Raw genomic sequence first — 14287 nt, forward strand, 5'->3', positions numbered from 1 at the left:
CTGCACCCAGCTGGGAGACTTTTACCATCTGTATCTATTGGACCGGGTGTCAGATAGCATGGGGGACATTGTCTGTGCAGTAGAATGATTGTCATGGCAGGCTCACTTAGCGCTGATCCACTGTTCCATTATTGTGCTGAATGCTGTGACCGTTCAACTGTGTACTGCAGGTAGCAGACACACAATTAAATGCCAGCAACGTTCAGCTAACAGTGTTGGTATTTGCTATGAAACCAGGCCGATTTCTTCAGAGTACAAGACACTTGATGCCCACACGTTTGACGCCTACTTGTGGATGGCCGATAGTGTTTATGTCAAAAAGAAGTAGGTCAATGCTGCTGATTGATAGTAAATGAAGGCAAGGATGCAGGGCAAGACAGAGTGGGAGGACTTAGTCACTGCACAGAAGTCTTGGAACGTTGGAACGTTGAAGGAAGGGATGTGCATGGCTCATAGGATGCACGCACAGGCACACACACTGAGAAAATGATGGCAATGTGGGTGATTTTTGAGTCACTGTGGCTTTGGGAAATAAGAGGCAAACACTGTTGCCTTTTGCTGAGGATATGAGCCTTTCCTCTTGTTTATTTGCTGTTCATTTTTCAGTTTTATTTATTATGTGTTTTTGATTTGAGGTCAAGAGAAATCTACTGTTTATCACATTCTCCATAAAATCTTTGAACTTATTGGTTTCCCATCAAACACAGTTTATCTGTTACAGACCAAATTTGTAACTACAACACTGCAATATCTTATAGTCAAAAGACGTATTTAAAGAAATATTTTTTGAGTTTTTACAAGTTGAATTCATTGGAGCGCAGCCAGTGTGCATTTTGGAATATAAGCTTTTGATTTCATCTCTCTTTTATCTTTCTGCACCAGTAATCACAGGCTTCAGCTGTACTTTGCGATTTAGTCACATTATGGCCTTGTGAGAGCTAAAAAGCAAAGAAATTTCCCTACAGATAAGCTGTTCAGATCCGAAGCACATTTCTGGAAAACCTTTTCTTTCACACTTTGACTGATGTCCTCCCTTAAGTGGTTCGTTGATGTTGACAAACTAGCAACCCAACAAAGAAAACATAATGTTTGGAAGACGATGAGAACAGAGTGCTTCCCAGGCCGCTGGCTTCAGGGAGCTGAAGGTAGAGAAAAAAGAGGAAGGGAGAGAGACAGTCTTGGCACAACTCTTAATGGAGGCAGGCACTCATTTGTCATCCTAAGTAGCTGAGTGTTCTTTTAATATGCTTGGGCACAGAGGCGTGCACGTCTGTATGTGTGCAGTGAGAGAGGGAATTAAAGATGAGAGAAAGTAGGTCAAAAACCCATGTAGGACACTGTGTCACTATGTATGAGAGGATGTATCAGCAGCATCATAGCCTTGGTCTCACCCAATAAAGGTTGGTTGAATCACATAGTAAAAAATAGGAGTTGTAAGACCAGCCTTGTGCTTTTCCAGCAGAGCGTGTTTGTGTGCCTAAAAAATTGCAAAGACACTAAGACCATGTTTCCAAGACAGTAGGTCAAAAGGTAATTTTCTCGTTTTGTTCTTTATTTTCTTATATTCTATACGAAATTTGGTATTTTCTCATCACTTTAGTTGGAGTGTGATGATCTGACGCCAGGAGCTAAACTGTTTACTCAGCACTCGGTGCTGCGAGGGGTAAAAACAACACTAACCACTGTCACAGTGGTTTCTGTTTACAAAAGGGGGGGAAAAAAGCTCACATATGCTTTACGTACACACTGGTTAGAGTATTGCTTGAGAGCAGAAGCCTCATGTCACAAGGAGTTTTGTGATCTAGAAAGGAACATCTTGGTGCTGGAGATTGTCGTTGGAGGTCAGAGTTAAAAATGTGCTGCTTCACTTCAGCGATGGATTGCCAGTGATGGATAGAAGAAGACAAGTGGGCAGCAGAGACGCAGCGGTTGAAGGATGCTAGCGATTACCCATCAGGTGCCCGCTGTGTGGGAAACAGCAAATTCAGAGGCCCCCCACCACACACACGCACACAGAGTCACATCTTGATATGCGTCTTTGCCCTCTATCTACTCTGACAGGGTGGTGATGGCTTAGAGCGAATGTCACCTGTCAGTGACAACAGTCGCAATCAAAAACCTCACACACAAACACACGCCTCTTAGAAACAGCAGTGTCTTATGTTTTCATCGTATGTTGTGTTCACATCACCTGGCACGCTCTGTCTAGCCTCCTAAAAAAAATAGTAAAGAGAAAATAAAAATAGAAATGTCTACACCTTCATACTTCTGTGTGTTTACTTGACAAACAAAGACAGACATACCTTAACACACACACATAAAAACAAGCAATTTCCTGTATGCACTGTGACAGTGATGTCAATTTAAGCATTCATAGACTTAGGCAGACAGCGTTATCTTGTTTGTGAATGGAATATAGGACAACAGCGAAAAAGGTCAGTTAGTCAAGAGTTTCAAATCCAGGTCACAGTCAGTCGTGGGCTTCAAATGCCCAGATACTAATAATTAAAGCTGATTGAAAGGGACTGAAAACAAGGGGAAGAGAGTATATAGTGGCTGGCCAAGCTGAAATTGCTGGTGTTCAGTGGTCATAGCATTTACAATCCAGAGAGGGCACAGATGCTGTGATGGTGGAGATTGCTGTCTGTTAGGCTGTTTTGAAGTGATGGGTGAAGCACAAGTCAGTGCATGCCAAGAGGAGTTTGCTAAGCAGAGGACAAAATCAAGCTTAAGATGTCACCACTTGGCTAAGTAGCTGGATATAAACATATTTTATCTGAAAAGGTTTAGCAGGTTTCATTATTGTCTTATAAATACTCTCCAAACAAACTATTTTCACGTACAAATTTAATTTACTTACTCATTAAATATTTTCCTTTTAGTCAAACAGCCTTTTCAGTTTATTGCATCATTGATTGTTTTTGTATTACAGCAGAACTAAAGGCGCTGTGGTTGCTGTCATCCTTTCTTTCTCTTCATGTTCTATGTTAGAGTCCCATGGAGTTCGGCAGAGTGTGTTATGCTATCAGTCAGCTGCAGAAGTCATAACTCGTGAATCGAGTATGAACATTTATCGACTTGTTCACTGAGTTACTACAGTATGAGCATATGTGTATTTGGGAATTTGTGCATCCACATAGATGAAGTCTGTGTGTGAGTGGACAAACAATTGAGGATAGAGGATTTTGTTTTCCTTTTTCCTTACTGAGGACAAGGAATAATCATTCTATTTTCATTAAACAAGATAATATTTATATTTAAATTATTCTAAGAAATTATCCAATTTATCAATTTGTCTGATTTTTTTACCGTCTTGTCCCGCTGGAGCCAACCCCAGCTGGGCTGGTTAAGAGAAACTTGGACACGGAGATAACCATTCACCCTCACCTAGGGCTAATTTAGTATGACAATGATTGTGGGAGAAAGCAGGAGTTTCTAAATGAATACAGGGAGAACAGCCTACTAGGAGGTTTGAACCATGAGCCTTTGGGGTTTGAGGTGCAGTGCTAACCACTGTACCACCCTACCACCCTTGGCTTTGATCATTACCTTTAGGGCAAAATTTTAAACCTGTACTTGGAGATTGAATTTAACAAACCTTGTAGAGACTTAATAATGACAAATAAAATATTGTTTCGTTTCTGTGTCTTTGCCTTTGATACCATGGCATGCTTGTGGTTGGAAGCCACACTCCTGAACAGACAAGTACAGACGAATACTCATAATTATGAATGGCATACACAGAAACATCACTAGAAAACACTGAACACTGTAAAACAGATTTGTTTGGAGGAAGATATACGTCTGTTTTTCAGTCCTACATTTATTATAAATTTTGTCTGAAGAAAAACAAGCAACTCATGTCATATCGCTGTAATTAAATATACTAAAATATATATACATATTTACACTGCACTTCTAAAAACAGTTTTTATTTTTTCTATTCGATGTGAAGAGCAACAAAATTATATGCACAGCCACGTCTGCATACATGCAAGTTCTGCCTTTGCTGAGGAATTTTCTGAAGCACTACTGCATCTATCTCATGACGTGATCTTACTGAGTGTCCTCTCAACTCACGAGCATGAACACTTTTGATGGCGCCCGTTTCATCTTGCACCCCACTCATGAATATAGTAATTAACCCCTCTGTGACCTTGTTGCACCTCGATGATGTTGTCATTCTTGTTGAAGGAATAACTTCCTTCTTCTGTAGGATAATTAGCTGAAGCCAAAACAAGGTCTCTGCATTGCAGCAGGTTTTCAGAGTTTTGGGAAATGGAGTGTGGCTTATCCTGGAGGTCCTAACACGATTTCCTCTCATAGAATCAGTTCACAGTTTGTTTGTTTGAAACTGCGTTGCTGTTCCACAGCTGTGCCGATGTTGGTTCAGTATTCAGATGGGTGCGTTGTGATTCAGGTGAGCAAGATGTGGAGCATATAATCTGATGTTGTTCACTTGTGTGTGTGTGTGTGTGTGTGGGGGGGGGGGGTCAGGTGTGAGATCTTGTCCATATCTATGAGGCAGAATGAAGAAGGGTTTTGATTAGTCGGCAGGTTAAAGCGGAGGTATTCGTAGTTGGTGCCTGTTGCACATTGTCAAAATACCCAGGCTAGTGCAATATTATCCTGTGATATGAATGGCGAAGACAATAGTAGTGACTAATGATGTTTGACAACGACTATGATTAATGTGTCCTGTGCTTTGGTGCAAAATTCCCAAGTAGTTAAAAACAAATTCTGCTGAATGCAGTGGCTGCTGCCTACACAAAATTGCTGTGTACTTGCCTTTTAAAGCGATGCAGTGTGCACACTCCTGCCTGCGCTCCAGAAATTCTCGTCTGCCCTGTAGAGTCGATCTACTTGCGCTTTTCAAATCATTTTCCACACCTAACGTCTAACCTGCTCCCTCTTTTCTGCTTTCTCTTTTTTTTTTTACAGTGCGGCAAAGGAGCAGAGAACTTTGACAAGTTCTTCACACGCACCCAGCCCCAGCTCACACCGCCAGATGAGCTGGTTATTGCCAACATTGACCAGGCCGAGTTCGCAGGGTTCTCTTTCATCAACCCACAGTTTGTACACCCGTCGCTCAACAACAGCGAATGAGAAGGATGGGAAAACCTCTGTGAGGAACCTTTCTGCTCATTGCTACCCATTCAAACCAACCACCCACCTAACATCTGACTACGATTCGATCCTAATGTGTTGGTGTTATTCCTAAGCAGGATTCTAGGGCATGCACATTTTGCCAGTATATATTATGGATTGGAAAGGCTGTATTTGTCTACAATTTAAGAAATGTATTTCTCTGCTTATAAATCTCAATGGACTAAAGTTATATTCTACAGAAATAATTGGCAGGTTGTAAATTGTATCTACTTGGATAATCACAGTATGGATATTATGCGATAACCTGAGAAGCACTCGTTAGGCAGTGTAGATGCTATAGCCAAATATGAAGGAGAGGCGGTGCAGGCGTTTAAACAGCACCTTGTTGTTCAATGTTTCCTGTATAATGTTTACAGCTTTTTTCTCCTTTGATTTCATGGTGGTGGTGTAACATGAAATGTTTTTACAAATTGATTCTAGCCAGTCTCAACTTCCAGTGTGTGTGTAGCAAGCCAACTGAAGGATTAACGGTGAGGTTCTAAAACATATGCAGCCTGTAAACTCATAGGTATCAAAGTGTTGCATCATTTTGGCAACAAGTTCACTTGGCTTTACTATTATCAGCCACTTTGACCTGATTGTGACACAATAATAGTGTAAGCTCCCAATCCCTTGTCCTTATTAAGGTTCAGCTTGTATACTTTCCTTGTCAATGATTTTGTGGACAGTATGGACACACAAGTTTAACAGTGGCAGTCTTATTAACCTACCTTGAAATCAAACAGTTTACAGTTTGTCATAGTCTAACACTTTTTAGAGTTAATCACTGTTTTGTCCCATGCTACACCCACAGAGCTTCACATTGGTCTTAAATGTTGTAACAGAGACTGTAAAGAAACTTTCAATTGCTGAACACTGACATTTTGTATCAGTGTGCACTAACCATAAAATATTTTATTGAATACGGTGTCAGCAGCTCAAAAGCTGATAAAACACTGAAATTCGATACAAAAATTTGGTACCACATTTGAAATCCTTTCACATTGTGTTGCTGTAATGAGAACAAACATGTCTTTCATTTGGAGTCTAGGTAGCCATTATTAGTTAAATCAGTTTTTGTTTTGTTTTTGTTTTTTTTACTGTTTTTACAGGTTTGATCTTACTCTCATACCGTATTTTTCCATTATAGCAGAATAATATTTTAATGTACCTAAAACTGGTGTGTATCTGATCTGTAAATAATTGCAAGTTCTTTAAAAAAGGAAAAGAAAGTATAGCAAGTTACAGTTTTATACCAACACCTGAATGTGCTTTTATTACATCAATTAGATAAGCCAATACTTGTATGTTAAAAGCCCAGTACAGATCAGCACTGTAACAGTTTCTTTAACAGAGTCCACATTTAGAAAGTTGTGAAACATTTGTTCTACTCTTTGTCTGAATTATATAAAATTCTTCTTTTTAAAAAAAAGATAATTTCGAGCGATTTTGACTGCAAATTGTGTGTTGATTGGATACACGTCTGGCTGTTGACCGTCCCTTCGTATCTGCATGCTGTTGGTAGGCATCATTCATGCACGTGATACGTTATGGTAAATGCTGCATGCTAAAAAAGTACGAAACTCCAAAGAATAACAATGTCACAGTAATCAAAATCGTGGTTTACAGTAAGATCCACTCCTTATAATCTTTAATGTTTTTACTGGTTTCTTAAAGAATGGTGACCGTGATTAGCTTAACTATATGCTGGCTAAAAAAAAATCCTTCTGATAGCACTTCACTCTGGAACAAGTTGTCAAAATGTTAGTAGTAATGTCTCAAACTGCTCCTGCTTGCTCTGATTCTGTATGCGCTGTTTAGTACAAACTGTATTTTTTTTTTTCAAAAATGCACTATTTCCATCTCAATTCGCCCACACAGCTCCAAACAAACCCACATTCAGCTTGTTTGTAGGTCTTGCCTTTTAGTGTTAAACAGTCAAAAGATTAGATAGTAAAAACAACTCGCTCCTTTCTCTTCTTTTACACCTTTTCCTTTACCTCAATCGAAAATGTCATAAAGTCAGGAAAAAAGGTTAAGCATAATCTGTAGGGACTTAAGAGAAACAACAGTGGTGCTAGGAGAATGTGACCCCTACTTGCAGGCTGCTGACCTGGATGCAACCACAATGTTCCAAAACTCCACTAGCAGTTCATCTTAGAGAGACCACATCTGAAGTATGTAGGCTGTATAAATGTGGATAAACCAGTAAAAGGTGTTACTTCATTACCAAGGTTGGATTTATTCAATCCTATAGATTTAACATATTGTTGAAATCCCAAAACATAATTGTATTAGGAGGTTTATGGACAACACAACAGTGATTTGCAAGTGGTCTGCATCCCTTAGCAGCAATGTTGATTGTTAGCTTTTAAGATTTCTTTAGTAAAGGATTCTCTAGTATATTATATGCCAAAGTAGATAAGAAAGGAAGCAAGGACGCACTGAAAAACCTTTCCTTTGCAGTCAGAGAATTCGACCATCTGTTACTGTGGTTGCTGTTTAAATAACTGGTCAAAAGACAATTTCACCTAAAACCAGATTTAAGGTGGGCCGTTACACATCCCTGCCGATTATTATCGCTGCTTAACTGAGAAAACTAGTCAGCCGTCTCAGTCAAGACAGTGCAGATAGATTGGTAATTGTGAAAACAAGCTACAAGAACAACAGTGATTTGCCAAAAGAATGCAGATCACAGGATTTGAATGCTATAGAATAGACATTTATTATAAATGTAAATACATCTAGTAATAGCAGATAGACTTAAACTGCTTTTTAAATTCTTTCATGAGACCTAGTCGCTGTCACAGGGCTTAGATCAGTGCTGTCTTCTGTAGAAGCTTGATATACTGCATATATATTGTATAGATATATATATGCACGCGTATACACTTCATGTCCCCATGCTCCTTTTGCCTTTACCTAAGAGAATTTGGAACACAGAGTCCAGATCTTTGGTGAGTTTTGGCTTAGACGCTCTGATAATTGGTAGATCAGTGGGACCACGCGCTCTCTAGTGTCTCATGAATGTTTATTATAATCTTAATGTTGTGTTGTTGTTGCTTTTTTTTCCTTTTTGTTTTTTTGCGCTCATTTTTTGTTGTCAGTTTTATTTCTCTGGCATCTGCACAATTCAGGAATGTTTCAAAGGATGTATCTCAATATCATACTGCAAAGCTTATATCTAACTGATATAGATAGGATAGATATTGTTTGAATGTAACTGAACATAATATTTTGTCAATATTTTTGTCCGATCTCTCCTGGTTTGTTTCCCATCTTATACGGACATTTGCATGTGCCAAACCTGGAAAACACCGGAATTTGAAAATTGCAGCGTCGCACTAGCTGCGGTCACCAAAACAACTTTGTTTGGCAGCTTCTAAAGGCATACGCTGCTATACAGTCAGTTGGCCACATTACAGTAGCATGCTAACACGAGTATACCAGTGCACATTGTGTCAGTACACTTGACAATGCCAGTCGGTTTGATAATCAACTTATCCTGCACGTTGTTCCCTTTGGGCAGAACATTTCATTTGGTAGAGCGTTTGATATTCACAGTGAATTACAGAGAAATGAGAGAAACTATTCCTTGTACATACTCAGAGTTTGCTCAGCAGCAGTCTTGCCCTTGTCTAAACCTAACTTGCACCTCTGTATGTGACAAGTGCTGACTTAATAGCCTAGCTTCATCCCTTTAATAGAATCTCTGTTGACTTGCTGTGTTTTCAAAATGTCAAGTCACAGTCGGTGTGGGCATAAAGATTATTCCTCCCTTGTGTGCCTTTCCCAGCTTGTACACCTATACTGTACATATTCTTTTTACTCTTTGTCTACCACGCTCTAACCTGAAGTCTCTTTTCCATTTTTACTTCATATCACAACTCAGCGTCTCAGATCTTAATGTTAAATGTGTTTTCAAACTAGGTAATTAATAAAAATAATAATAATAATTCACATGAATGTAATTTTAAAGTTTTTTTGTCACTGTCACAATAACCTTTAAAACTGGATTCATCCTTGCGTGTCTCCTACATTTACCTCCCTGTGCCTATTTATGACTGTACAACATGGCGAATTAATTAATATTCTGTATCAAAAATATCAAAAGATGACTCTTGTTGATGGATGAGTGAAGAAAGAATGAACAGGTGATGAATTGGGTTAAGCGAAATGAATGACAGGAGAGATGATAATTGCTCGTTTTGAAGAACAACTCCCGTGCCTCATCATATTGAACCATCCCTCCTTTGTCCTCTCTTTGAATCAATCTGTAGTTCCTTCCTCAGTGCCTGGGCCATGTAAATCCATTTCCTCATTGATAGTATCCCCCACCTTTTAAATCCTAGGGTAGTGGTTATTGTATCACTTTGTGAGTCTGCGCGTGTCATCAAGACTAAATGTGGTCCTGGAGACACCTACTGTAGTGGGAACTACCACAACAGCAGGTCAACACAGTAACATCACAACTTTACAGGTGTGTAGTTGGGATCAAACGCAGTTGTGGTCTAAACCATGAGTTCTCAAAAAAAGATTGGGAGTAGGGGTGCAAGAGGCCCATGGACCCCGTCTGTTATCACGGCCCTATCAAACAGTCTTTTGTATTGTATATGTATTTGTTAATCACCATATGAAGCATCATATTTGGTGTATAAACACAATATTTTCCTCTATGGGGCTAATCCTACAACTCCTTGGTGCTGCAGCTGGTTTGATCCCATCACAAGTTGGTCTCTAGTTTCTAGTTCACGCAATTCACTCAACAGAGACGGCATCAGCCCAAGACCTTTCAGTTCTCTCTGGGTTTGACTAATGCACCACAGGAAAGAAATTAGCCAAAATTATTTGTTCTTTTACATTTTTTACATGTCCTCAACTTTTTGAATTTAGTTAGGGTTAGGTTTAAAGATATAGTCATACAGCTGTGGTTTCAAGATTTTATTTAAATTTATAGATTTTAATTAGTCCTTCTGTCTGTCCTTTTCTGTGGATGAATCTGGTATGACGTCTTCTTTGTAGTTAGTCATCACTCTGCTGTTTCCTGCTCGCTGTGAATTAAGAGAGTTTAAAGTAAACTGTCCTCTTGGCCAAACAGAGCATAAGATCAGTGATGTGCAAGAATGCCTTATATCTTAATCCACAGTGTAACCAGTTCTCCCACTTTCCTCTGTTCAGTTATAATCTCTGAACCCCCCTGTCCTGTACATAAATGACTTAAATTAGATATCTACATAAACTGTAAAAGAAAGAACATATTGTATTTTGCAAATGGTGTATGTTTGTTATTTTTTCCCTTGTCAGCCTGAAACCTTTAAAATGAGTCTGAGCTACTTACCTTGTAATTGATTGTGTCATTTGTACCTAATGTATGATAATGCAAATAAAAAAAGCAAAATGAGGTCCATACTTACACAAGTGAATGTTTTTGTTACTGGCTTCTTTCAAACTTTGCATGAACTGTGTATTATTTCAAAATACAATGTATTGCTGGGGTTTAGTTTATGTTTCTCCTCAGCTGGAACACAAGCATGTTAGTCTATTTTGAGCAATGTGTCATTGGTGTCACATGACGTGTCACACACACACGCACACACACACACACACATAAAATTGATACTGACCAATTGATACTGAGTGTTGGTGGTGAGTCTGTGGCTTAATTTTACTTTTAGATTTGTATCTTCTGTGTGTGTCAACTCCTGCAATGAAAGGCTCTGATTAATTTAATTATTTCTATGTGTTTTATTTGGCCGTTAAGTTGGCAAAAAATTAATATAATAAGTCCGACATCTAATGTGCTGCAATACATATTTCTGAATTTTTACCTGCATTCATCCATTTAGCTTGAAATGTATTAGGATGATTATATTCTGCACAGATGGAGGACATGTGACTTTATTGAGCTGAAGTCCGGATGAAGGAAGAGGGTTGTTATTGATGGAAGACATAGTGTGGTAGTCACTGCTGTCATGGGTAATCAGGAGTGACTTAGACTGAAGAGCATTACAGGCATGTATCACAGCTGAGGGACACCGCACGATCTTTAGATGTGGTGCAGATTAGGTTTTTGTTGCACCTGGGGCTTTACTTTTCAACCAGAAAGGGATTTATGTAGAGTCCATTAGCATGTTTGAGGACTACCCTGACATTTCAGAAGCATAGCATGATTGCCACCTAATCAAATACCTGTCAGAATATCAGATTTTTGTTTTCATGAAACACACCAGCATCCATAGTGCTTACTGTTATAGAGTGTGATGTCATATTTGTTGTTTCTCACACACTAGCATATTTTCTCTAGTTTGACGTGACAAAGTAAGCTTGACATGCCTCTTTAGTGTAGTCTAAACAAAATGTAACATTTGACATGCACCTTGTGCCAATTTAAAGAAAGCAGCAAAACAAAAGAGAGTAACCATCTCAGTGGTCATTGTGAGCTAATCTAATTAGTCTTAGAAAGAAACAAAGACAAGTGAAAACAGGTTGCAAGCATTTCTTACTGCTGCCTCCATTATAGTATTGATCCCTGAACAGTTTTCCACTAATTTCTTTCAACCTTGACCAAGACAGAGGAGAATCCTTTATCTTGTTAGTCGCAAAACTTGAGCTCATATTATTCTCAACCCACTTGATAGCTTTCATCCATCTTACTGAAATTTTTCTTAATCAGAGCCCATAATTACTATAGCTCGTTGCTGGCAGGCAGCCAGTGTCCTAAGTGGTGGCTTAGAGTAATAAGAAGAGGCTTGCCAGGATTTTACAACAAACTGAGGCTGGTTTTATTCAGTTTTCAATCCTTGCTCTACAGCTCTTGAATCTCATTGTTGAGCCCATCACACTGCAAATTTGACCTAAATATGACAACGTAAGTCTGAAAGGGAATCATTTCATTTTCTTTTCTTTAATATGACTTAAAGTCTATTAAATGAATCAAAATTGTATTTATTTATTCTGTCCTGGGTTGTAATAGAGAAAAGGACAATATTATTTGGGCATGCAGGGTTTTGAGACAATGCCTAGCTGCCATCTGATTAGAAAAAGTCCTGCAGTATGTTTAGCGTTAGACCCAGCTGGTGTGTGAACTTTTATGTTTCAGTCTATTGGTTTCTCTCATTCTCTATTTTACACACACACACACACACACACACACACACACACACACACACACACACACACACACACACACACACACACACACACACACACACACACACACATCAGAATAACTTAACCTGTTATGAAAGTTCTAGAGCTACTGTAAATGATATTCTGTCATAGTTTTTATGAGAATTGCTCTAGCCTTAAGTAAAGCAGATACATTACTATTACTGCCTGATTAATGACTAAGAAAGAGTGCATTACAGAAGCTGGCTGATTTATGTTTGCTTTACATACATAAAAAATGAAGAATGAATGAAAAAGGGTGATGCTGAGCATTTCTGAATTCGGATTCTGTTTAAAAGCAGAAAAAAAAAAAAGAAATTATGCACTGTAATGATGAGACAAGTGAGATAGCCTTATTGAACAAGAAGAAATGGAAAATAGAAAGAGAAGGGGCCTGTCTGGCTTCCGGTAGAGCCAGAGAGTGGTTATGTACAAGGCCGAGTCAGAGCGCAGCTGATGACAGCTCATTGTTCACTCCTGTGATCAGTTGTGGTTGTTAGTCATCTGGGAGTGATTAGCATGCTTGTATATGACTGTATGAATATCCATGTATAGAGGCATTTTAGTGCTAAATTCAGTCTTAAAAGAACCCAACAGATTAGTGCTTTGCCACACTATCACATTAAAAATTATTACTGAATAAGCTTCATGAGTACATTGAATAAGTTTCATACTTTTTGAATTATTTTTAATCGATTGAAGCAATCACACAAAGCTCCTAATCTCATGTGGAAACACGTGCACAGACTATACAGTGCATCTGTTTTCAAGTACAAGTAGAAACAGATGTTACATAGATGAATGGAAATGAAAAAGAATTAAAGCCTGTTGAAGGCTCTTTTTTAAGACGCAACATGCAAAATTTTAAAAAATGTTTGCGTCTTAATGGAAATGTTAAGGTCAGATATGGGAAAACAACGAGGACACACAAATGTTCCCACTCACTCTCACTCATCTAGTCATTTAGTTCTGAGTACAGCTATTAAAAGCTGGTAGCAAGCTATGCTGAAGGAATATAATTTTGAATTTTGCCTGGTGGTTTGATGAACATGATGGCCATTACAAGCATTGGATATAAACTCAGTTACCCATATGGATGATGTTGTACAGATGTTTTAGTATTCTTCATCAAAATCAAACAAACAAATAAACCAAAATGTAAATTCCAGTAATATCTTTTGGAAGAATGATGCTAACTCAGCTTATACATTCAATATACATACATTCAGCTTATACTTATAACTTATACATTTAATAAAAAAGGCTGATGGTGTTGTTCTGGCAGCATCTGCAAGCCCAACCTCTAACTGGAATATGTTTGGAAGGGTTGCTCATTTAATTAATTTAATTCAACTCAGTTTTATTAGTTGGTAAGTTAATATTGCATTGTAAAGACCCTACAGAGAAGTCCCAACAATCAAACGACCCCCTATGAGCAAGCACTTTGGCGACAGTGGGAAGGGAAAACTCCTGTTTAACAGAAAAACCTCCAGTGGGACCAGGCTCATCTGCCGCCGCTGGTTTGGGTTGGCAGGAGGACAAAAGAGGTGCTGTGGATGAGGGTCAGAGATTAATAATAACTCATAATTTAATAATTAAATACAGAGTGGTGGCACCCTTGATCTTTGGCCCTTCCCTGAGCCTGGTTCTGTCGGAGGTTTCTTCCCATTAAAAGGGAGTTTTTCCTTCCCACTGACGCCAAAATGCTTGCTCATAGGGGATTATATGATTGTTGGGTTTTTCTCTGTATGTATTATTGTAGGGTCTACCTTTTGTGATTTGGCGCTGTATATAAATAAAATTGAATTGAACTGAACTAAATTGAACTGAACCCTTAACATTGTTGTAAGTGACTTGCTGGCCTATAATCTGTCAAGATACCTTAAACATATCTCTCATGAAAGTCACTGTGATCCAGAGAGAGCATTCTTTACACAAGGTACAAGCTGTTTTGGGCGTATCCAGGTAAACA

The 14287-nt window shown here is 38.7% G+C and overlaps 1 protein-coding gene across 1 annotated transcript in view; it reads left to right on the forward strand.

The window, feature by feature from the left end:
- prkcaa (protein kinase C, alpha, a) overlaps positions 1-10550 on the forward strand; it is a 130242-nt gene extending 119692 nt beyond the window's left edge. Inside the window, exon 17 of the mRNA XM_031729013.2 lies at positions 4942-10550. Within this exon, the coding sequence (XP_031584873.1) occupies positions 4942-5106 (165 nt within the window). The 3' untranslated portion in view covers positions 5107-10550. The remainder of the gene's footprint in view (positions 1-4941) is intronic.
- Positions 10551-14287: the final 3737 nt, after the last annotated feature.

Source organism: Oreochromis aureus, linkage group 6 (genome assembly GCF_013358895.1).
Source record: "Oreochromis aureus strain Israel breed Guangdong linkage group 6, ZZ_aureus, whole genome shotgun sequence".
Taxonomy (NCBI): Eukaryota; Metazoa; Chordata; class Actinopteri; order Cichliformes; family Cichlidae; genus Oreochromis; species Oreochromis aureus.